The following is a 25,431-nucleotide window of genomic DNA, read 5'->3' on the forward strand; positions in this document are numbered from 1 at the left end:
AGATGCTTACTGTAGTTGGCCGGTCAAATTCAATACTGAACACTACAGCTCAAAGGTAATATTAAATCAACACACTTAGAAAAGTCCCTTCAAAAATGTATCTGAAAAAAATCACAGCCATAAGTGCATACAGAGCTAGACCAAATACACTTAATTTGTTCACCCTCAGAATGCAAACTAAAAATACATGCTACAATACTACTACATTCATTGTGAATTAGAAAAGTGAAACATACTCCAATTTACAAATGTGAAAGTCAACTAGGCCTAAGAAGAACCCAGTCCTAGTTCACAGCCCTGATCTAAAATAGGTCCTGGAATTCATATCCTGCCCAGTCAGGATAGGGGGGTCTGTCAAGCTGGCAGAGAGGACAGCTGGGGTTTAAAAATACTGTCTTTGTTCCCACTGAGTTTAGACTCAACTTGATATAGGCTCATTTACAATTATCCAGCTCATTAAATGTATGGATTAGACATGGTTGCAATGGTATGACAAAAATATAAGCAACCATGTGCTGTATCTATGGAAAATTGATATACGAGCAAGGGGTTCGACATTGGTATGATGCCATGAGATCAGAAAGAATGCAAAAACAACAGTATATAGATTATTATGAGTCAATGTGCATGAGTCAGGTATTTACGTGCCCAAGAAGCCTGGTCTACTCATTTACAAGGCCTTTGTACTCCTTGCAGCCTGGTTTGCATGTGTTTATTGTACAAGTATCTTCCCCGTGAAGAAAATGACATACACCACAACATTGGAAGATATCTTTTATTTTCATTTCACAATTTTAGAAGAGGACCAGCAATATTTATGAATACAATGGGATCCATCCAGGATTATGTCTTAAATAATCAGCTCCTGGATTAGCCCAGTCACTTCTGATTGAGGGTCTCGTGAGTGTTCTATTGCAATGAAAGTATGTTACAGAAAGTGTCGATGTTTTATGAAACAATGTCGAGAGTAAGGAGACTGTTGAAGAGTCTCATGTCGCTATGAGCATGAGGGAAACAATACAAGTGCATTGTACATAGGGAGTAGCAAGGAAGTAGATCTGAGGCCTCTTTTACATAATGTACAAGAGTACCTTATCTTGAATATCTTTTCCCACTTACTTATCAATCGTCTTTGAGGGGAAGACAACTGTTCGGGGACATAGGGGAAATAAAGTTATAAATGAGGATTTACACAGTGCAGAATCTCATACTGTAGTGCTCTCCAGTAAAGTAAGACCTGGAGTGTTTCTTATCAATACACCACATTGGAGATGTGTACTTCAAAAAGGTACAAAAACACACCCAAACAGTGCCCACGTGCATACAAACGTTGGGAGAAAAATCCTCTTGATTGATTATGAAGCGCAAACTGTTTGTTCTGCATCTTAAATGGTGTGACCTATTCTGAAGCAGACAGACCAACTGAATTCCCAAACAACTGCTCACAATTATGTCCTAACAACACAAGCCCATTTGTTCAAATAAATACCCTCTCAAAATCTACACTGAATGTTCCCTAATGGTTTTTGACAAAATTGACCCCCCACCGCCCACCCAAATGTATCATTATTTTCATGTCATGTTTTTAATAAAATCAAACCATTCAATAGGCTGCTTTACGTTTCTTTTGATCAGACAACCAGGAAACAACATAGATACACATTACTCCAGAAATACAATACCACATACACTGGTTAAAGACCTAGAATTCCTCCTCGATTCTGTGTCATTTGAAAGCCTCTTACTAAATAATACAGATATTGTTTTATAAGTACCATTCCAGTGTGACTCACTCAAAATTGCCTTGGAGAGAGAATATGTTATGTGAAAAAACAACTGTCCATTACATTGCATTGCTGTGGTGGGTTGCATTGCCATTGCAGACAAGAACATCACGGATTCTCAGGCGTTGCCGAATAAAGAACCAGCATTTCATGCCTTAGAGCCCTGTGACGTCAAAGAGACTGTAACATGTCTTTATTGATGACTACTGAAGAAAGTTGAGAATAGGGCAAAAAAAGGAAGAAGGCAGATAAACTAATAGGAGCATAATATAGATTTCTGTCAATAAATAGGAACACTGATATTAGCCCCAAACCACTAATTATAATTGGCAAAAATAGGCAGAAATTAGAGAATATTCAGTTCATTTGAGATTTTCCCAGAGATTACATTCCTATAGACAAGATATCAGCTAAATAAATATCTAATTACAAAGCTAACTAATCCTTTCCTGACACTCTAACCTGTCCACACCACAACCACTCTAATCTGCCAGTGATCTGAGGAGACAGTGTTTGCCAATATGAAGGGTTTAGCCCTTTGTGAAAACATAACACACAGTGCTTTAGTTGACTCAGATACAGTGAAATATCATTTACCAAAGACTTCACCAGTGAATAACATTCAACAACATCTCCAGGGTAGACACCGAAACTCACTCAACAACTATTCTTTACAAACACAGTGTCCATTCAGACCCTCTTCTCTTCCAGACCCTCTTCCTGATTCATTGATGTCCTTCAATCCTGAGCCGTATGGATTCATATGCATTGATGTCCTTCAATCCGGATTCATATGGTGTTCTTTAATCCGGCTCCAGATGGTCCAAGCAGAGGAGGCTGGCGGGGGGAGTTATAGGAGGATAGGCTCATTGTAATGGCTTGAATGGATTAAATGGAACAGAATCAAACATGTGGTTTCCATATGGTTGATGTGTTTGACACCGTTCCATGAACTCCTTACAGACATGAATGAGCCCGTCCTTCTATAGCTACCCCCACCAGCCTCCTCAGATTCCAAGCCTCTAGAAAGCAGATTAGCCTTAAAGAACCTCAACGCAGTCACATTAACAAGAGGCTGTGTGTGGAGGAGCTGTCATATGCTTCCTTCATATAAGGCTTGTGGTTCTTGGCAGTTTTCTTGTTCTGTATGGTCCTTGCTTAAAAATGACCTCAACACCACTGCAAGGTGGTGACCTGTGGGGAAAAAGGTCAAGCACACAAAACAAATATGAAGACAAGTTAATGTCTCATCATCATCATCATAATCATCACCACCTGGAAGTACCTCCGAGTCAAAACATGCAAACGATAATTGTTGTTGTAATCAAGCAATACTTAGTCACGTGACCAGATCAAACAGACATTTCCTTACAGGTTGCAAGGGTCAGAAGTTCAGTGCCATTGTGTTTTGACTGCTTGAAACAAAAGAAACAGGTACCTTTCAGTGTACATCTGTAACTGGCAGGACAGTCAGAGAGCTGTGTTAGTTACCTGGGTCGACAGTGTTTCATGACAAGATGTTTACAAAGAGAATGGCCAGGCCAATGTTGAGAAGAATCACCATGGTTATCATGATGGTGTTTGGACTCTGGAAGAGAGAGGTACAGTAGATCCATGTCATGCTTTATTTAATCTTTATAAAGGTTTGTCATATTGAGATAAAAATGTCTTCCTCAAGACAGACCTGTTTAAGATCTATGAAACAACAGCAATATAAATGGGATGAATGAAAAATGAAATCGCAATGATCCTTTTTACATTTAAGTTGCATCCATTCCTGTGTAGCAATGCTGTAATGACTCTAGTAACAGCACTTGTGAAATATGGTGACTGGGAGAGAAGCTGCTGCTGCATGGTAGGCGGTCTGGTAGGCGGTCTGGTAGGTTCCCATATGCTGTATGCTCCTTTCAACACAGGGGGCCTGGGCCATGAAAAAAACTCCCTAGAGTACATACCATATAGGGCAGAGCGCTGAGGTCTCACGTCCCAGACAAACCACTAGTCTGCACGCCATCTACAGTTTCCATAATCATTCAGAACAAACAACTGTTGCCTCGATAAACACTTATGTAACAGACACCTGAAATGCAACGTTCATTTACATACTTTCATAGATCGGAATGGGTCGTCTGGATTACAAAATTGGACATGTGTAGCTAACGATGGTAGCTGTTGGTAAGCTCCCAACAAGAAATGGGAAAATTGCCTTGATTGTGGTTGTCAGAAAGGAAATGTAGTTGAGAATAGGTACAAACATAACTAGAGGGATAATTAGTATTACATCAGAGGAAAAGCAGAGGGGAGGTTAATCAGAAATGGGGTCTGATTAGTGTGGTTTAAAGGACCAGCATCAACTGCAGATAACAGTCTCCAGAGTAACATCAGGTTACATATTTGCACTTAGAGGAGAGAGGACCTACTGTATGTTCTGAGTCTGCTTTTCGAACCCAGGTCATGGGAGAGTGTACTACATAACATGTAAGGACAGTCTTCATTTGACTGAATGTGTTCTCAAAACGTTTCAACACATGAGATATTGAGTGTTTGAATTGCCTTACCTGCTCAAATTCTACTACTTCTGTAACTTCACTTGGGCTCTTCACCATGTTCTTCATCAGCTTGGCCTCTGCTTTGGGTTCAACCTTCGGGGCTGGCTTGGCAGCTTTAGGCACGGGTGTAGGTGCAGGTGTGACAGGTTTTGAAGCTGGACTGGCCTCCTGTTTCGTCAATTGCCTGAGTGATGGCGAAGGCTTGGGTGACACTTTATTGACAGACTGGGCACTGGACTCTGGTTCGCTCTCAGATATGGTGGACACGGGTCGTTCATTGACCGACTGTGTTCTTTGTTTGGGCTCTAACGATTTAGGCTCGGGGGTGACGGCAGCCTTGAAAGACACTTTGGAGGCGGGAGGAAGGGGTGGGTCTTCTTTTTCTTCTTCTGAGTAGGCGACACTGGTACTTATCGAGGGAGCAGCTTCGGACACTTTAGTCTCAGATGCCGTCTTCTCCAGGGGTTTGATCTCCAGGTCCGAGCCCTGCTCTACCTTGTTGCTCAAGCGGCTGGAGGCGCGGCTGCTAGGGATGGGGGCAGTAGCGAGGCGCTCTTCAGGGGGAGCAGCGGCAGGGGCGGGAGTGGTGGGCCGGCTGTTGGTTCTGCTATTGGGACGGCTGCTCCCCCGACTTCCATTGCCTTTGTCCCCGTTCCAGCCAGCGGGGCCGAGGAGATGGGGGTCCTCTTTGCTGACGTTGCCTTGCTTGGAGTGCCTGGACGCTGGAGGGGTCACAGCAGGGCTGGGGGAGGGCGTGCGGGCTGGAGAGGAGTCAGGCCTGTCGTGCAGCATTGGGCTTTCAGCGGGTGTCGGTGGCTGCCCTGCTAACAGTGGTTCATGCATTATAGGGCCTGTGTTCTCATTGCCATCTGAGATCTCCTGTAGCGCTCTCTTCTTCATGTACTCTGGGCCTGTGGAACAACATGGAGAAATATATGTTTGATGAGATTCCAATAACAACAAGATTAAGATCAGACTAGATAAAGATCAGACTAATTTATTTATTGATGTTTTATAGTCACGTACACCGGTTAGGTGCAGTGAAATGTGTTGTTTTACATGGTAGCTAATAAAAAATGGTTAGTGCAGGATATTTTGGAGGTTATTAGCTAGGAAGTGCAGACAGTCGTGGATGGATTTGAGGAGTATCACCAAGGTCTAGATTTGTATTTGGAGCCACTCTGTCTTCTTGTAACACAGTCCTGTGACAGTCACAATGGGGTGACTACAGTTGGCCTGAGAAAACGCAGCAACTGCGTTTCCCTTATAAGATCACATAGGGTTGATATTTCATAGGTCTAAAAACATGCTACTTTAGGCTGTAAATATCACAGAGTGGGCCTTTAAACTAATAGCTGAATTGCAATATGCCAAACCAAACAAGTTGAGTCTGTAATATAGGCCTAAAGAAATAAGAACTGCTAGCTGGCTTTTGATGTACAACCTATAAGATCATTTTGCAGGGTAGGATTTGAAATACTGTCCATGTCCGAATACCCATACTAGCGTAGTAAATACTATGCTAAAACGTTTTAGAGTATTTGTAATTTTGAAAATAGTACTCCAAACGCTTCATCTAATGTGTGATTGCGTTGACTCCAGCCATTCGTTCGTTTTGGTACAGCGCGTCAATTTATCTGATTATCAGCTGTTGTCAAACACTTGAGTCGGAAAAGAGTGACTTCTACAACTAGATTAAGCTTCGAAATGACTATGCAGTTTAAGTATGTAGTACGCTAGTATGTTTAATCGGACATGACCACTGACTTGACTCAGAGCCTTCTATTAACAGGCTCTGACGTAACCACTTACTTATCTGACACAGAGTACAAGCAAGCACAAACAAAGACAAAAAAGACTAGTAGAGGGAGTGAGACAATCCACTATCAATCACATACTGGTGTTTAGCATTAGCCCTCAATTTTAGCCCCAATTTTTCAATCAAGAAGATCAAGGAAAATTCTTGAATGAAGAATTCGGGAAATACTATAGCCTATAGCTGTCACGCCTGCTCCCACTTCCCCTCTCTGGCACATCATTATGCACACCTGTCACCATTGTTACGCGCATCAGTGCTTCATGGGACTGACCTGGACTATATTACTTTATTGCCTCCCTTGTATCTGTCACTTCCTCATTTTCTTCCCCGTGTCTGCATTAAGGTCGTTTTGTGCCCACTGTCCAAATGCTGTCTGTGTTCTGTTTCATGTCCGTTACTCATTAAATGTTCACTCTCTGTACTTGCTTCCCGTCTCCCAGCGTCTGTCTTCACAATAGCACTGTTTCTCCCTGTCAGCTTCAGTGTGGTTGAGTGACACTGTGACCTTGCCCCATTTGTACCATTAGACACAGATATTTCATGCAGGCACTTGAAAGTTAGTGGCAACTTTTTATCCGTGTCTATTTCTTCTGAATTTATTTTTGGTATTTTAAGTTCTCCCCAATTTCAATCTTGTCTCATCGCTGCAACTTCCCAACGGGCTCGGGAGGCGAAGGTTGAGTTATGCGTCCTCCGAAACATGACTCGCCTAACCGCGCTTCTTAACACCCACCCGCTTAACCCGGAAGCCAGCCGCACCAATGTGTCGGAGGAAACACCGTCCAACTGATGACCGAGGTCAGCCTGCAGGAGCCCGTCCCGCCACAAGGATTCGCTAGCCAAGTAAAGGCTCCCCCGGCCAAACCCTCCCCTAACCCGGACGACGCTGGTCCAATTGGGTGCCGCCCTATGGGACTCCCGATCACGACCGGATCGAACCCGGGTCTGTAGTGACGCCTCTAGCACTGTGATGCAGTGCCTTACACCGCTTACACCGCTGCGGGAGGTCCTATCAGTATCTATTTGGATCTGCTAAGCACTCAGTGGGTCCTGGGTGGGTAGTGAGTTACTGAAGGGGGAAAGAAATGCACACTCGACAAGGCTTTGGGGCCTGACTGTTTGGGCCCTGACAGACCTATAAGGAAACTGATATGATTGCTCTACCCAAGTAAGATGGTCCTTTTTTTAGATAGTCAAAGGTGACTACCCTTGTGGAGTGCCTGCCCAAGCCAAGCAAAGACTAGCTGCAACAGTAGCAAGACAGATCTATCTATCATATTAAACAACAACACGCTAGATGCTTTGAACAGAACAGCTATTAAAATCTTGTCATTTCGTTAAATTCACTTTGTAACACTTGCTTTTCAATACTGTTCTTGAAAGTCAATTATTACTATATTTCCAAGTCTCATACAGCACTTGGAACGAATGTAAGAAAGCTTGGAAATCAAGGCTCTTGTATATGTTTTTCTGTTGTCAATATCAATCCCGCAGCTGAGAAGTCCAGTCCACATACCTGGCTGATAGAAGGAAGGGGACAGTTCCCTGGCCACCAACCTGGCGAGGCTGGACTCTTGGTTGGAAGCCTGAGAGGCCTGATCGGCAGCATCTGACTTGGCCTTAGCATGGGTCGTCCTGCAGGGAAACAAACAAAGCTTCTTTACTCAACATCAACTAACTCAACCTTACAGTTACTTACTGGATTGACTTATTTTAGTTCATAGTGGAGCAAAGGGCCTCAACTGTTCAACTTTACAAAAGCATGCTAAATCTGTAGCTACTTATGATGTCATCGTGATCAAATATTCAAATGTACAGATCTAAGGCGAAGAGTTGAAACATCGTTAATCCGATTCTGATCTTTGATCATGACAACATTTGCCTGTGAAAATGATTGGGAAATCCTGCTGTACTTTCGCTAGGTTTTAGGGGACTGCGGTTGCCATTGCAAGCCCGATCCATTTCCTTCCTCTTTATTTTCAAAAGATACTTTGGCACTCTGTCTGGACTATAAAAAGCAATGAGAACATCCCCAACACTTAAGATTCCCATATCACGCCATATACCCAGTTAGCCCTATAGTCCAAGAGATGAATACTGGTACGAACCAAAAGCACAAACCAACTAAGGGGTTGTCACGCCCTGGTCAAAGTATTTTGTGTTTATCTTTATGTATTTGGTCAGGCCAGGGTGTGGCATGGGGTTTTTGTAATTGTGGTGTGTTTGTCTTGGGGTTTTGGTGGTGGTATTGGGATTGTAGCTTAGTGGGTTGTCTAGCAAGGTCTATGGCTGTCTGGAGTGGTTCTCAATCAGAGGCAGGTGCTTATCGTTGTCTCTGATTGGGAACCATATTTAGGCAGCCATATTCTTTGAGTTTGTCGTGGGTGATTGTCCTTAGTGTCCTATGTGTACTCTCTGTTAGTTTGCACCAGATAGGCTGTTTCGGTTTCGTTTATTTGTAAGTTCGTGTTTCTTTGTTGTATTAAACATGGATCGCAATCGACACGCTGCAGTTTGGTCCGACTCTCCTTCATCACCACTAGAAAACCGTAACAGGGGTTGTGCTGTAAAAACCAACGCTAACTGTACTAATCCAAAACCAGACTGAAATGGACAGAAATACTACAAAATGCTACTTGTTTACAATATTCATTCATTTAAAAAGCTTAAGGGCTGATGTGTGGAGTTGCGTTGGTCATGTGGTTCACTATTATTATTATTAGCTGGAGAGGGTGTCCTACTCTCTCGTTGGGCTGGAACAGAAATAAATGACTCTTTTAACACCTCGACCCGGACAATGAGTTAGTGCCAGGGTGTTTGCAGGGTGTTCCCCTGTACTGTGTATGTTATATTCACAGATTTATTCAGGATTAGTCTGTGTATTTATACATACTGTAGAGAAGGCAAATGTAATACATGCAGATTTAGTATACAGTTACCTTTGATTAAAAAAATATAAAAAATTGACATATTTACTGCGTACTACTTTAATCATCCTTGATAAAATACGTACAGAAGTTTGAAACTTTTAGAACATACAGTATATTGTGTCTGCACAATGTGTCTGTTTGACATTAAATAGATTTATTATCAAAAGTTGGAGTTTGACAGCACTTAAAGATGTATACTGTGCCTAAACATACTCTACAGACGCCTCCTCTTGCCCAACATTTTCTCTTCTATTTTTCTCTGATTTACCTCCCAGCGTTTATTATAAAACCAAGTAAAAAGTGATGGCATTCAGGATTCTATGATACTGATATCAACCCCAGGCTCGAGCTCAGGCTGGGGCTGAGACTGACTGATTGTCATTACTATGTAAATACTTGACATACTGTAATGTTACACTGCTGGGCTCAAAATAGATCCATCCACTTAAAGACTTTGAGGGGTAGGCAGCACTTCCCCAATGGAACAATTAGGCTGAGGTGGCTGGGACTCCCTGTCTTGATATAGTATATCAACACCGGTCTGCTCTTAAGTCAATAATGTTCTTATACAGTAGTCTCAGCCCAATCTCAGACAGGTTGGTTATCTTGATAAAAGAGCAGACATAGGGCTGGAGAGTCTGTGCTATGGAGGGCTAGAGAGTCTGTGCTATGGAGGGCTGGAGAGTCTGTGCTATGGAGGGCTGGAGAGTCTGTGCTATGGAGGGCTAGAGAGTCTGTGATATTGAGGGCTGGAGAGTCTGTGCTATGGAGGGCTGGAGAGTCTGTGCTATGGAGGGCTGGAGAGTCTGTGCTATGGAGGGCTAGAGAGTCTGTGCTATGGAGGGCTGGGAGGGCTGGAGGGAGAGTCTGTGCTATGGAGGGCTGGAGAGTCTGTGCTATGGAGGGCTGGAGAGTCTGTGCTATGGAGGGCTGGAGAGTCTGTGCTATTGAGGGCTGGAGAGTCTGTGCTATGGAGGGCTAGAGAGTCTGTGCTATGGAGGGCTGGAGAGTCTGTGCTATGGAGGGCTGGAGAGTCTGTGCTATGGAGGGCTGGAGAGTCTGTGATATGGAGGGCTGGAGAGTCTGTGCTATGGAGGGCTGGAGAGTCTGTGCTATGGAGGGCTAGAGAGTCTGTGCTATGGAGGGCTAGAGAGTCTATACTATTGAGGGCTGTAGAGTCTGTGATATTGAGGGCTGGTGAGTCTGTTCTATGGAGGGCTTGAGAGTCTGTGCTATGGAGGGCTGGAGAGTCTGTTCTATGGAGGGCTGTAGAGTCTGTGCTATTGAGGGCTGTAGAGTCTGTGATATTGAGGGCTGTAGAGTCTGTGATATTGAGGGCTGGAGAGTCTGTGCTATGGAGGGCTGTAGAGTCTGTGCTATTGAGGCCTGGAGAGTCTGTGCTATTGAGGGCTGTAGAGCCTGTGCTATTGAACAGCTGACAAGCCCATCTGCCATTTACAAGCCTATGAACTTCTAACTTGGGTAAGAAGTTGTATAAAACGTACTTTCAAAACTGCACAATATACTACGAGACATTCTGATGAAAATGTGGTCTAGGCTGAGGCTCAAGGTTTGGTCTAGACTGACTAGAAACATCAATTTCACATTGTGCAAGTAAGTAGTGAGACAAACATACATCCTAAAATGTTAACATTTCACAGATATGACAGGCTACTTGTAACACATAACAACATGATCTTGTGTGTAGTGTTCAGAGGTTCCTAAAATGGTAGTGCCATTCTGTTGGGTTGCCAGGCAGTGCCATTCCGTGGGAGGAGTGTCACAACAGATGGTGCTTTCTGACTACCTGCAGTACTCCTCACATTCCTCAGAGTCCTCTCAGATGGCGTGCTAAGTAAACCATTAGTGTAGACTGGTCTCAGATCTGTTTGTGCTGTATTACCAGATGGTGAAACTGATTGTTGCCTGGTCCTAGATCTGTTTGTGCTGTATTGCCAACTCCTATGCCAACTCCTGTGGTCAATATTGTGCCATAGGAGTTGGCTATACAACACAAACAGATCTAGGAGCAGGCAACAATTAGTTTTACCATCAGGTAATATGGCACAAACAGATCTGAGACCAGCACAAAGAGATCTATGTCCAGGCTAATATCAATGCTCAGTACTCCAGAACCAAGGCAGTTTTACTACAATTTAGTTGGTGGCCCTCTACTGATAGGTTTCAAGTTTCAATGTCACATGCACATGTACAGTGAAATGCCTTTCTTGCAATGCGACGCAGTAATCAATAGCAATCACTTCAAACAGACTTGTTCAATAAAGTCTGATATGAAGCTGCGGCCTAAATACCATATGTGCGTTTAGACTCCCCCAATAGACACCCCCATATTCTAAGGGCAAGAAGCCAGCGAATGCAAGACACTCAGTCAGTCGTCACAAACTTGCCTTCGACCCCAACCGACATTGAAACGTGAACATAAAGCCAGCTTGACACTCACTTGAAAAAGAATGGCTAACGTCATTTTCTGCTTTAAAAAACCCCCACTTCATTAGCCTTCTCTGTTGCCAGAAATGATATTGAGGTCAGTCTACTTTTCTTCATGATTCACACGACAGTCACAGGAGACCCTGTGTCATCGTGGCCTGTCACTGGTGCTCTGCAGATGAGTGGGGTCCTGAACTTATAGCAGGGGGAGGGTTTCATAGTACCAGCAGTATAAATGTGCTACTTGACAGAGCAGTCAGGACATACATGATTTGCTTGTTCTTCTGGGTGATAGGACACCGACACCAACATTAAACTTCCATTTGACCTCTTCTGATTTGAAACAATGTGAATGGGAAGATTGACAAAATCCGTACGTGCGTAGTCAGGTACAAGTGTGTCTCACCACATTTATCTTCGTCATATTGTCATCCTTTCGAACTACACACGGGCAATAAATAGGTCTTGCAAGAGTACATACAGTACAAAGCTAAGAATAGACGGTGTTATCCGCAACACTCATATTTACAAATCATATGATTGGCTGCATTGAAACAAAATGTACATATCAGCACTACTGTATGTAAGTCTAGACACCCGGCTAATGCAAGGTGCGGTACATGTATACGCCAACCTCTTATCCCCACTTAGTTATGAGCTCGGTCATATTTATATCCATGAAACCATTTGACACCCCTGCTGACGCAAGGAAGGCTGACTGACTGCTGTGGTGTCAATTATGTGTTGCTTGCAGACCTAGGTTTAAACACTATTTGAAGTCGTTTTACGTTAACTGTTTGCTTTAGCCTTCCTGGAATGCAAGATAGGCGAGGTTTTTTGTAGTTTTGTGACTATTCTATTCTTTTCGTTGGGCCAGGCAAGATCAATCAAGCCCAGCTACAGTATTTGCAATTATTTCAAATACTATTTGAACCCAGGTCTGGTTCCTTGTCCGCTAGCTACCAGCGAGAAAGTGCTAAAACCTGTTTCAGAGCTTTGTCACTGCATGGGGATTAGCTAACAAACGGTTCCAACAGACACACAAAGTTGTCTTCAGGCTTAGTTGAGGACACTAACACCAGAAACATATTCCATTTTCGGATCTTAGAAAACAAGCCTGCAATCAGTCAAGTAAGCAAGCCTTGGTTGTTTTACTTCCATCACGCTTCATTGATTAGTTGTTTTACAGCAGTGCTACTTCCAGTGTATACTGTGATGTGATGTTACTGGTCTGCCTTCTCAGGCAGAGTGTAGACTATTTAGACTGGGCAGGAAAGTTGCTGGAAGACGGTATAGCAACAGCAATCAACTCTTGCCTGCATTCCCCTGTGATTGTGATTCAGCAACAGTGTGTGCCTGCCCTTATTTAGTCACCCAGTCAGTCTAGGCCTCCATTTCTTACTGACTACTGATACTAGGCCTCTCTCTCTCTCTGTGCACCATTTACACCCAGACAGTCCCAGACTGCCGTGGTCTCTGCTGCCTTCATATACTCTGAAGAGACTCAGCCTCACACCAAACCAAAAACACACCCACCTCAAAATACTGACTGAATGTCAGGGCAGGGAGGGAGAGGGAGCATTAGCTAACCTAACCTAAGGGCAGCTGGGTGTCTCAATGGACAGGTTGTATTTATAAACCACTGACTTAATCACAATGGCTGCTTGTTGGCCCTGGCACCATGGCTGATGGCTGGGCAGCGCGCAGAGAGTCACTGCTGCCAGAGACATGGTCCATGTCTGGCTAAGGGATACCATCCTGGCTAGATCCCCTGCCCTGTCCTTCACCCCTCCACAACAACAGAACAGAGGGCTTCAATGTGTACTCCTCTGTGTAGTATGTATGAATGATTAGTTAGTTCCCGTTCGTCTCCATTTCTTGAGTCCAAGTGACAAGCTCAGACACTTTTTCTCCCCAATTTCATGGTATCCAATTGTTTAGTGGTTACTATATTGTCTCATCGCTAAAACTTCCGTACGGGCTCGGGAGAGAAGAAGGTCGAAAGCCATGCATCCTCCGAAACACAACCCAACCAAGCCGCACTGCTTCTTAACACAGCGCGCCTCCAACCCGGAAGCCAGCCGCACCAATGTGTCGGAGGAAACACCGTGCACCTGGCGACCTGGTTAGCGTGCACAGGAGCATCGCCACAGGAGTCGCTAGTGCGCGATGAGACAAGGATATCCCTACCGGCCAAACCCTCCCTAACCCGGATGACGCTAGGCCAATTGTGCGTCGTCCCATGGACCTCCCGGTCGCGGCCGGCTGCGACAAAGCCTGGGCTCGAACCCAGAGTCTCTGGTGGTACAGCTAGCACAGCGATTCAGTGCCCTAAGACCACTGCGCCACCCGGGAGACCCACTTCACTATTTTCAATGTATGAATAATAGTGAAATAGTAGGAACTAGAACAATGATTTTGTATCAGTTTTGCTTTACTGGAGGTCACCGGTTAGAGGTACCGGGGTATGGGACAATGTGCAGAATGTATGGTGCAAATCAGGTTTGGCCTCTTTCATTGATGAAAACCTCCAGAGACCAGGCAGGTTAAGACCACCGTGGTGTCCTTCATCCACTAACCGTCTGTTTCCACAGTGAGTCCTCAAAAGGCTGCTGGCTGTTTCACATGTCTATGTATGGAGTCTTCATGGCTAGGCCTGTCTGAAGAAGAGGATCCAGCAAAACTGTAAAACAATACAACAAATGTTTGGCCCATAACTCTTGCAATGCCGTTGGTATCAGTGGTGGAATATTTAGATTTCCATCTGCCTAGGAGCCAGGACAAGATCTGTAATTCATCAGCCAGAGCCTCGGGATGTGTCCCAAATGGCACCCTATTCCCTATATTGTGCACTATCCAATGGGCCCTGCACTATAAAGGCTATAGGGTGCCATTTGGGGCGCAGACTTACTGTTGTAAACACTGGGCTTATTTCAGGTGCTGTTGTGGCTTCCAGTAGACATAAACACTGCTGCCTTCTATGGTGAGGCACGGAGGAAACCTGTGTCATCTTGACCGTCAGTGACTGTTTCTCTGTGTCGGTAGCCTGAGCTTGTGAGTAAGAGTGCAAATAAGGTCTAGGCCTACAGTACACAAAGAACAAAATCTAATTCTGATATGCTCGGTCAGATATCAAAGCTGATGCCTCAGGGATTTCCCTCGCTATCAGCAGAGTCTCAACCAACACCCTCTCTCAAAAGTGTATCAATCTAAACTGAAGTGCCCTGCAGCTAGGTTCCCTTACGGTCAAGTATGCTATTTCCTCTCAGATGTATTAGTGGTGGCTCATAGTGGAAGGCGATAGAATTCAGCAATTAAGGCACGAGGGGGTGTGGTATATGGCCAATATACCACGTTTCAGCACTGTTCTTATGCACAACCATTAGCCCTGGTATATTGGCCATATGACACAACCCCCCCCCCCCGAGGTGCCTTATTGGTATTATAAACTGTTAACCAACGTAATTAAAACAGTAAAATGTTTTTTGTTGTTGTTGTTGTCATACCCATGGAATACAACAGTTTTCAGACAATTAGCATTCAGGACTCAAACCACCCAGTTTTTAATAGAAAGTAACACCCTCCTCTCTCCTTTTCTCACCCCTCTCATTAACATCCCCCTCTCGCCTTCCCCTCATAACACTCTCCTCTCTCCTTCTGTCACCCCCCTCATTAACACCCCCATCTCGCCTTCCCCTCATAACACCCTCCTCTCTCCTTCTGTCACCCCCTCTCGCCTTCCCCTCATAACACCCTCCTCTCTCATTCTCTCAACCCCCTCATTAACACCCCCATCTCGCCTTCCCCTCATAACACCCTCGTCTCTCCTTCTCTTACCCCCTCATTAACACCCCCTCTCGCCTTCCCCTCATAACACCCTCGTCTCTCCTTCTCTTACCCCCTCATTAACACCCCCTCTCGCCTTCCCCTCATAACACCCCCCTCTCGCCTTCCCCTCATAACACCATCCTCTCATTCTCTCACCCCCTCATTAACACCCTCCTCTCGCCTTCCCCTCATTAACACCCCCTCTCGCCTTCTCCTCATAACACCCCCTCCTCGCCTTCTCCTCATAACACCCCTCGTCTTCCCCTCATAACTCCATCCTCTCTCATTCTCTCACCCCCTCATTAACACCCTCCTCTCCCCTTCCCCTCATTAACACCCCCTCTCACCTTCTCCTCATAACACCCTCCTCTCGCCTTCCCCTCATAACACCATCCTCTCTCATTCTCTCACCCCCTCATTAACACCCTCCTCTCGCCTTCCCCTCATAACACCCTCCTCTCGCCTTCTCCTCATAACACCCTCCTCTCGCCTTCTCCTCATAACACCCTCCTCTCGCCTTCCCCTCATAACACCATCCTCTCTCATTCTCTCACCCCCTCATTAACACCCTCCTCTCTCCTTCCCCTCATTAACACCCTCCTCTCGCCTTCCCCTCATAACACCATCCTCTCTCATTCTCTCACCCCCCTCATTAACACCCTCCTCTCTCCTTCCCCTCATTAACACCCCCTCTTGCCTTCTCCTCATTAACACCCTCCCTCTCCTTCCCCCTCATTAACACCCCCTCTCGCCTTCTCCTCATAACACCCTCCTCTCGCCTTCCCCTCATAACACCATCCTCTCTCATTCTCTCACCCCCTCATTAACACCACCCTCTCTCCTTCCCCTCATTAACACCCTCCTCTCTCCTTCTCTCACCCCCTCATTAACACCCTCCTCTCTCCTTCCCCTCATTAACACCCCCTCTCGCCTTCTCCTCATAACACCCTCCTCTCTCCTTCCCCTCATTAACACCCTCCTCTCACCTTCCCCTCATAACACCATCCTCTCTCATTCTCTCACCCCCTCATTAACACCCTCCTCTCTCCTTCCCCTCATTAACACCCCCTCTCTCCTTCTCCTCATAACACCCTCCTCTCTCCTTCTCTCACCCCCTCATTAACACCCTCCTCTCTCCTTCTCTCACCCCTCTCATTAACACCCTCCTCTCTCCTTCCCCTCAATAACACCCTCCTCTCTCCTTCCCCTCATTAACACCCTCCTCTCTCCTTCCCCTCATTAACACCCTCCTCTCTCCTTCCCCTCATTAACACCCTCCTCTCTCCTTCCCCTCATTAACCCCCCTCTCTCCTCCTCCTCATTAACACCCCCTCTCGCCTTCTCCTCATAACACCCTCCTCTCTCCTTCCCCTCATTAACACCCTCCTCTCACCTTCCCCTCATAACACCATCCTCTCTCATTCTCTCACCCCCCTCATTAACACCCTCCTCTCTCCTTCCCCTCATTAACACCCCTCTCTCCTTCTCCTCATAACACCCTCCTCTCTCCTTCTCTCACCCCCTCATTAACACCCTCCTCTCTCCTTCTCTCACCCCTCTCATTAACACCCTCCTCTCTCCTTCCCCTCAATAACACCCTCCTCTCTCCTTCCCCTCATTAACACCCTCCTCTCTCCTTCCCCTCATTAACACCCTCCTCTCTCCTTCCCCTCATTAACACCCTCCTCTCTCCTTCCCCTCATTAACACCCCCCTCTCTCCTCCTCTTCTCCTTCTCTCCTCCCCTCCCATCATTTCCTCCTCCCCTCTCCTCCCTACTTTTACTGTCCATTTTACAACTTGAATTGAATAATTTGCTGACACAATACCCAGTCACACACATGACGCAAACAGCAAAGGTAAGAGGGTTGTCAGGGAATCCAACAGACAACCTTTTAGAGAAAGGCCCATGTCACCATTACACCAAAGGGCTGCACAGTAAACTGAAACCATGGCATTGCCTCTTCCCCTTTTGAACTTGACAGTAATTTCTGATTGACATAACTGACTTTGCTCTTCACCTGGATCCCCATACACTGCAGGAGGAGAATGGCTTTCATTTTCATTGTTTGAGGCACCATGCTGCCAACGAACAGTGGCGTCAATAAACAGCCTTCTTCTACTGTACCAGGGTTGTCCTCGAAGCACATGAGTGTAGCAAGGAAAAATGGATGCAAGAATTAAAGCATGTGTAACGGTTTTCTAGGTGTGAAGGAGAGTCTGACCAAAATGCAGCGTGTAGATTGCGATCCATAATTTAATAAACAAACGTAACACGAATCTAAATACAAACACTACAAAAACGTAACGAAAACCGAAACAGCCTATACTTGTGTAAACTAACACATAGACAGGAACAAGGACACTAAGGACAATCACCCACAAAACCCAACACAAAACAGGCTACCTAAATATGGTTCCCAATCAGAGACAATGACTAACACCTGCCTCTGATTGAGAACCATATCAGGCCAAACATAGAAATAGACAAACCAGACACACAACATAGAATGCCCACCCAGCTCACGTCCTGACCAACACTAAAACAAGGAAAACACATATGAACGATGGTCAGAACGTGACAGCATGATCTCCGATCTAAGGCTAATTAAAACATGGCAGAGGCAGAACGACACTGCATGTTCAGCTACCAACTGTCTATGAAGCCTGGTAACTCCACACAGAGAAGTATTGTTTCCCCCTGTGTCCTCTATGGTTCCTATTGTGACCACAGCCAGATAAGGCATGAGGGCAACACCTGCAACTGCTGACTCTGATCTGGCTCCAGGGTTTCGTTATTTGTCAAGATCACCCTCTTCTGATCCTTCAGTGCCAAACAGTAGCTCTCTTGTCCATGCACTGCTACGCAGAAGTAATCATGACTAGAACGTGACTAGAACGTTTAACATTGACCTTGACCTTCTTGGCAAATTAGTGAAGGGCATACCGGGGGAGGGGAGGTGAGGCCTAGTGGAAGTTGTTTTAGAGAGAAATGTGGCGGACTTGAAGGATTTGTAACGTTCGTTTTAAAGAAGGTAAGTAATAGTTTATTCATAGGTAATAAACAGCTATACCACAACGGGTTGAAATAGAATGCTTGTTATTTTGGTGCTATTGAAGTGTTACTGAAAATGTGTCTGATTATAATCACCTAGTCTATCCCAGTCATGTGTATATATATATATATACAGTACCAGTCAAAAGTTTGGACACACCTACTCATTCAAGGGTTTTTCTTAATTTGGACTATTTTCTACATGGTAGAATAATAGTGATGACATCAAAACTATGAAATAACACATATGGAATCATCAGTAACCAAAAAAAGTGTTAAACAAATTAAAAGATGCTTTACACACACACACACGCACACACACACATCTATATATATATATATATATATATATATATATAGAGCTGTCTGTCTCAGCTATATTTGCAGTGTCTTGGACATCTGTCTTAGTCCTCCTTAGTTTGACCAAAATCCCTATATGGATCATGTGAATTGTGGAAGGATATAAATTGATGTACTTTTTATGGCATACTCAAATATAAAACACATTTGCCTGTTTGTTGGCCACATACTGTATATTGGTGCTGAGAGGACAGAGGAACCAGGCTACCCTAACATAGAACCAGGGAACCAGGCTACCCTAACATAGAATGATGTTGCTATATGTCATATTGATGCTAAATGTCGATCCTGCGTTCACTATATGTGCATTTGGGAAAATCTAAATAATGATGTCTCTATATTCACAATGCGTAATATACACTGAGTTTGTAAAACACTAAGGACTCTTTCCATGACATAGACAGACCAGGTGAATCCAGGTGAATGCTATGATCCCTTATTGATGTCACGTGTTAAATCCACTTCAATCAGTGCAGATGAAGGGGAGGAGACAGGTTAAAGATGAATGTGTAAGCCTTGAGACAAATGAGACATGGATTGTGTGTGTGTGCCATTCAGAGGGTGGACGGGCAAGACAAAATATTGGAATGACTTTGAACGGAGTACGGTAGTAGGTGACAGGTTCACCGGTTTGTGTCAAAGAACTGCAACGCTGCTGGGTTTTTCACACGTGTATCCCATGTAGCTCAGTTGGTAGAGCATGGCGCTTGCAACGCAGGGTTGTGGGTTTGATTCCCACAGGGGACAAATATGAAAAAAGTATGAAAATGTATGCAATCACTACTGTAACTTGCTCTGGATAAGATTCCCCAATGAACTGAGGCTGTTCTGGGGGCCTAAGGGGGTGCAACTCAATTTTAGGAAGGTCTTTCTAAGTACACTCAGAGTATGTTTATTGTCTATACCTGGAAGCAGCAATCTCTGCTTTCTGTTTGGCGATGGCAGAGGCACGCTGAGCTCCCTCCACACCGCGCTCCACCTTCTGTCTGATCTTGGTGCCCTTCAGTTGGATCACCCTCTTCTTCATGGCCTTCACCAGCATATTGTTCATATACTTTCCCTCCTCCTTGCCCCCTTCTGCAAAGGTGGTGCATCCATAGCCGTGTCGCTGGTTGTCCAACCACTCACCCTCATATTTCAGACCACTGGACCGTTCGCTTATTCCATAGCCCGAGCGCTTGTCGTTCTTCCACTCCCCCATGTAGACCTCTGTGGTGGTGGCATCGATGTCGGCCTCCACGGGGGGGAAATCATCCGGCCCGGCCAGGCTCTCGTCTCCCAGACTGATGGTGGAGTTGGCATCGCTGGCCACATCGCTGGCAGCAGAACTTAACGCAGATTCGCTCCTCGATCCCAGGAAGCTTAACTTGCTCCTCACGCTGGATAAGGACGTACGGGAGTCTGACTTCTTCAGTTTCCCCAGGAGAGACCCCCTTCGGAACAGGCCCTTCTTCTTGGGTTTAACGGCATCCGGGTCCACCTGGAGGGTCAGGGCGAAGCCGCCCCGGGAGGGCCCCAGCTTGGTGGGCGTGGTGACCCGGGTCTCCTGGCCTGCGACGTTGGTGGTGGTGATGGCGGGGACATCCTGCTGGAGCAAGGTGCCGTTGCTGTGCTCGCTGCGGAGGGAGGTGAGGGAGGTGCGGAGAGGGGAGCGGACCACCGCCGCCATGCCGTAGGGCACGCTCTGACGGACTCCGTACCCGTGTCGCATACCGCCAGTAAACTGGCCCTGAAATGTGCCTGAAAAGACACAGAGGGCATTAATAGATATGTTAACATCTACAGAAATAGACAAGATATAGACTAAAATGGCTTCACTAGCCTCACACGTCACACACAATTTCATTGAAGATGTGTGGGTTGGCTATTTATCATTATCATCACCCTTATGCCACTGCAAGGTAAATCAACAGTGTGAGATGAATGGTTTTGTTTGGAAAGTAGAATAAATTGCATCATTGCAATGTTGAGGTAACTTAGACTATGTGGAATCAATGCAGGTCAGGAACCATAACATGATAGAGAACACTGACACATTTTTTTCTACTTTGTCCTACACTATGAAGTACATCAACACAGTAACATATGATTTGATAGGTGGGCATATAGTTTGCGTGAAAGACTACAGTGCCAGTTATATATGTTACCCAAACTAATCATGGGTCTAGTCTGTCATGCAAAATCTGTGTCTGGATGCCATTGGCTGTAGCTATAGTTGGACCGTGAGGCCAAGAGGACACAGCAGCCTGCTGGACTATTATTACTTCCTGACACATGGTGTCAGAATCTCTCAATCAACCAATCAAATGGGCCCAAGTCTGATGAGTCAGCTACTGAAGGGACCAGGGGCTTTAAACAGACAGCACCGCCACCAATATTATTGGTGTGCTCTCTCAGCAGGTTCAAGTGTACAGTTACAGTATGAGAAGACATAGCACAGTCCTAGATCTCTACTGCATGTGCTTTTGCCAACTCCTCTGCCTAAGCTACGGTTCATTCAGTCAACATTGTAGAGGAATCAGTGTTGTTTCTCCTGTTAATGTTCCTCCACTCTCTCACCAGTTCTTTAGGGCATCTCAGAGTAGGAGTGCTGATCTAGGATCCGATTTATAAAGATTATATAGACAGGGGCGACCAATCAGCACCGGGCCCATGACTTCTTGTGTGTGTGACAACAATGAAACTAAAACAGCTAAGATAGCTTAGTTTAGCATGACACATCACAGGACACACTTTGTATTGACACACACCACTAATGTGCCTCCCACTGCCACTATACTTTGGCAAGAGGTCCTTAGCAATGGGCAAGATCCCAATGGACCATCTGCAGCAACACTTGGGTTCCTCTCCTTGGTCCACTGGCGCAAGCTTTAGTCGCTCATTCTCTCATAAAACACTGAAACAGGACATTAGGATTGTGCTGGAAAGCCTACTGTACTGTAGATAATCACTCATATCCCTGATGCTACATCTTCAGCTGCACTTGAATATATCGGCACCACAGAGAATAAATACCAATCCTGTGCAACTGCCTCTACCCATCTTCAGATGTTAAATGTCAAGTAAGATAAATGTCAAGTGAGGCAAATGGATGTGCAGCAATGGTACAATATTATTAGGGGAGGAGATACTGACAATCTATTATTGAGAAGATACTTGTATTGGATTCACTGATTGCGTACCATGTCTCCTAGAGGTCTGAATCAAAGGTTTGATATCAGACCATTTCTTACCTGAATATGTCACTTTACTTTGATTTGTATTGCCTTCCAGGTTACCCACTTGGTCATTTTGTAAACATATGTTATGTTCTGGAACCATGACATGCACTCATCTCATTGTTATTTCATTATTAGAGATATACAAATGTGTTTTCACCCACCATGCGTCATGTCCGCAATGGTCATGTGAGGTGAAATGTGTGTATTTTGGGGATGTGAACACTCAGTGTGTTTGACCTGACAAAGATCCGTTTTGGATGGAAACGTTGTCAATGAAGCGGTTAATTGGGAGCTTTAACAGTGTGCGGGCCTTCTTGTTCTATTCAATATTATTACACATTACTGTATTGCTATTACATATGATCAATTCCAGATTCCCTTACATACACTACCGGTCAAAAGTTTTAGTACACCTACTCATTCAAGGGCTTTTCTTAATTTTGACTGTTTTCTACATTGTAGAATGAGAGTGAAGACATCAACACTTTGAAATAACACATATGGAATCACATAGTAAGCTATTTAAAAAATAAAAATAAATGTTCCTCAAATAGGCACCCTTTGCTTTGATAACAGCCTTGGCATTCTCTCAACCAGCTTCACCTGGAATGCTTTTCCAACAGTCTAGAAGGAATTCCCACATATGCTGAACACTTGTTGGCTGCATTTCCTTCACTCTGCGGTCCGACTCATCCCAAACCATCTCAATTCGGTTGAGGTCAGTGGATTGTAGAGGCCAAGACATCTGATGCAATACTCCATCACTCTAATTATTGGTAAAATAGCCCTTACACCACCTGGAGGCGTGTTGGGTTTTTGTCCTGTTGAAAAACAAATGATAGTCCCACTAAGCCCAAACCAGATGGGATGGCGTATCGCTGCAGAATGCTGTGGCAGCCATGCTGGTTAAGTGTGCCTGGAATTCTAAACAAATCATAGACAGTGTCACCAGCAAAGCACTCCCACACCATAACACCTCCTCCTCCATGCTTCACGATGGGAAATACACATGCGGAGATCATCTGTTCACCCACACCGTGTCCCACAAAGACACAACGGTTGGAACTAAACAGCTCAAATTTGGACTCCAGAACAAAGGACAAATTTCCACCGGTCTAATGTCCATTGCTCGTGTTTCTTGGCCCAAGCAAGAAACACGTGGTTTCTTTGCAGCAATTCACACAGTCTCCTCGGAACAGTTGATGTTGCGATGTGTCTGTTACTTGAACTCTTTGAAGAATTTATTTTTGCTGCAATTTCTAAGGCTGGTAACTATAATGAACTTGTCCTCTGCAGCAGAGGTGACTCTGGGTCTTCCATTCCTATGGCGGTCTTCATGAGAGCCAGTTTCATCATAGCGCTTGATGGTTTTTGCGACTGCGCAGTTCTTGAAATGTTCCGTATTGACTGACCTTCATGTCTTAAAGTCTCAATGGACTGTCCATTCACCTTGTTTATTTGAGCTGTTCTTGCCATAATATGGACTTTTGCTCTTTTACCAAATAGGGCTATCTTCTGTATACTCCCCCTACCTTGTCACGACACAACTGATTGGCTCAAACGCATTAAGAAGGAAAGAAATTCCACAAATTAACTTTTAAGAAGGCACACCTGTTAATTGAAATGCATTCCAGGTGACTACCTCATGAAGCTGGTTGAGAGAATACCAAGAGTGTGCAAAGCGGTCATCAAGGCAAAGGGTGGCTATTTGAAGAATCTGAAATATAAAATATATTTTGATTTGTTTAAAACTTTTTTTGTTACTACATGATTCCATGTGTTATTTCATAGTTTTTTTGATGTCTTCACTATTATTCTACAATGTAGAAAATAGTAAAAAATAAAGAAAAACCCTGGAATGAGTAGGTGTTCTAAAACGTTTGACCGGTAGTGTATACTTGATTTAATTAAATGCCATGATATGGCTGGTACATGATTAAGTGTCAAGCCCACCTCCAGGCACTGGACAAGATAATACAACAACAAAAACCATCACATACCTCCATCAGCATATGTCTCTGTGCCATATCCATCTTGTAATCCGTTATTCCATGTTCCTTCATATTTTGCTCCACTACCCACACTCAGACGCAAGCCATATCTCCCCTTGAAGCCATGAGTCCATTCTCCCTTGTAAACCCACTGTCCTTTAGTCTCAACTCCTAGACCGTGGCGCTTCCCTTGCGACCAGAAGCCTTCATAGGTATTTCCGCTTGGCCAGGTGTACACTCCAACTACTTCAAACCCGTAATTCCAGGACCCGGAGAACTCGCCCTGTCCTTTAGGTCCGGTGCAGATCCCATGCCCATGGGCTTTGCCACCTTCCCAACCACCACAATAAGCTCCGCCATCATCAAATTCAAAACGACCTCCACTCATACCTTCCCTTCTGTGGCTCCTATACAAAAATGTGATTCAAAGGTAAAGTCAAATCAATGACAACAAATAAATCTTGGTCAAGATAAAAATCTCTTCCTTCAGACTGCATCCACCTTCTCCTGTCATTAAAAACAATTTAGGATATCCTTGGTACTGTGCTTAGAATTTATTTGTACTTTTCGGTATTTTTCACGTAGCCTTCGCACTAGACCCTGCAAATTTGATTTAGGCGCGCATTTTCTCATTCCCTCATGGATGACTTCTGTTGATCCCCGGTCGATTTTTAGAGTCATGAACTTAATGCAGCCTCTGTGCTGACTGAGTAAGATTTGTTACGGTTGTTTCTCCCTGAGAGATAAAACTTATATGCCCTTATTTAGTTGAACTATCTTTTGATGTATTATCTTGCTGGTTGAGCCAGGGATCTTGCATGGCTTTCCAAGGTGGCCATAGAAAAGCCCCTTTCCCCTATCCCTGCTTCCCCTCACTCTGCCGCTGCTATCTCAAAACACTTGGTGCGGTTGTAAAATGTTTAAGCAGACCTAACAAGGCGACCAGATCCACACACACTGTTCCAAAAATACAACCCAATCCTTACCCTGCTGCAAGGAGTCATCCCAGATCACTCGCCACTTCAGAGTTGGGCATGCGTAGGGTATATCCACAGTCACAACACTGAAGACAGAGCGTTTAAACAGATCTTGTCTGTTTTAATAAGGTAGCGATCAGCTATGCATCATCAACAACATGTGGTTAAAACAAACATTTCAAAGCCAAAATAAAAGGACGGCTTGAAATCTTAGTCATGGAAAAATAGTACCACTGTTTGAATACTGTCAGTATTTCCTTCATGGGATCCAATAGGCTATGGATGCGAAAGTAAACTATCATATATGCCAATATAGTCTTAATACACTAAATCGACTCTAAACTCGTATTGCTTCAATTCATATGATACAACTCAAAACTTGAACTGCTGCCATTCACAGCCGCCGAATTTATCTTAGAACATTTCATATTCAGCACGACCCCTCATCTTTATTTGTGCACTTAGCTGAA

At 44.7% G+C, this 25,431-nt stretch overlaps 1 protein-coding gene across 3 annotated transcripts; it reads right to left on the reverse strand.

The window, feature by feature from the left end:
• Positions 1-757: 757 nt before the first annotated feature.
• Positions 758-24,933, reverse strand: LOC112221758 (junctophilin-2). 3 transcript variants are annotated; one of them, XM_024384052.2, is made up of 6 exons: positions 23,994-24,933; positions 19,678-20,512; positions 7,669-7,787; positions 4,343-5,244; positions 3,276-3,372; positions 758-2,978 (listed from the first exon to the last, which is right to left on the reverse strand). In XM_024384052.2, exons 1-5 carry the CDS (start codon positions 24,370-24,372, stop codon positions 3,292-3,294), a joined length of 2,316 nt encoding a protein of 771 aa, XP_024239820.1. In that variant the 5' UTR covers positions 24,373-24,933; the 3' UTR covers positions 758-2,978; positions 3,276-3,291. The 3 variants fall into 3 exon arrangements, 2 of the variants coding, with proteins under 2 accessions (XP_024239820.1, XP_024239821.1); XM_024384053.1 differs by lacking the exons at positions 19,678-20,512; positions 23,994-24,933 and adding an exon at positions 14,110-14,190; XR_002949056.1 differs by lacking the exons at positions 3,276-3,372; positions 4,343-5,244; positions 7,669-7,787; positions 19,678-20,512; positions 23,994-24,933 and adding an exon at positions 3,157-3,269.
• Positions 24,934-25,431: the final 498 nt, after the last annotated feature.

Source organism: Oncorhynchus tshawytscha, linkage group LG22 (genome assembly GCF_018296145.1).
Source record: "Oncorhynchus tshawytscha isolate Ot180627B linkage group LG22, Otsh_v2.0, whole genome shotgun sequence".
Lineage (NCBI taxonomy): Eukaryota > Metazoa > Chordata > Actinopteri > Salmoniformes > Salmonidae > Oncorhynchus > Oncorhynchus tshawytscha.

Excerpts from the sequence above, each read along its gene's own strand:
- LOC112221758 (XM_024384052.2), bottom strand. The coding sequence starts at position 24,372 with ATGAGTGGAGGTCGTTTTGAATTTGATGATGGCGGAGCTTATTGTGGT. Across the intron at positions 20,513-23,993 it reads AGAGACATATGCTGATGGAG|GCACATTTCAGGGCCAGTTT; the intron begins GTATGTGATGGT and ends GTGTCTTTTCAG. Across the intron at positions 7,788-19,677 it reads GCAGAGATTGCTGCTTCCAG|GACGACCCATGCTAAGGCCA; the intron begins GTATAGACAATA and ends GTTTCCCTGCAG.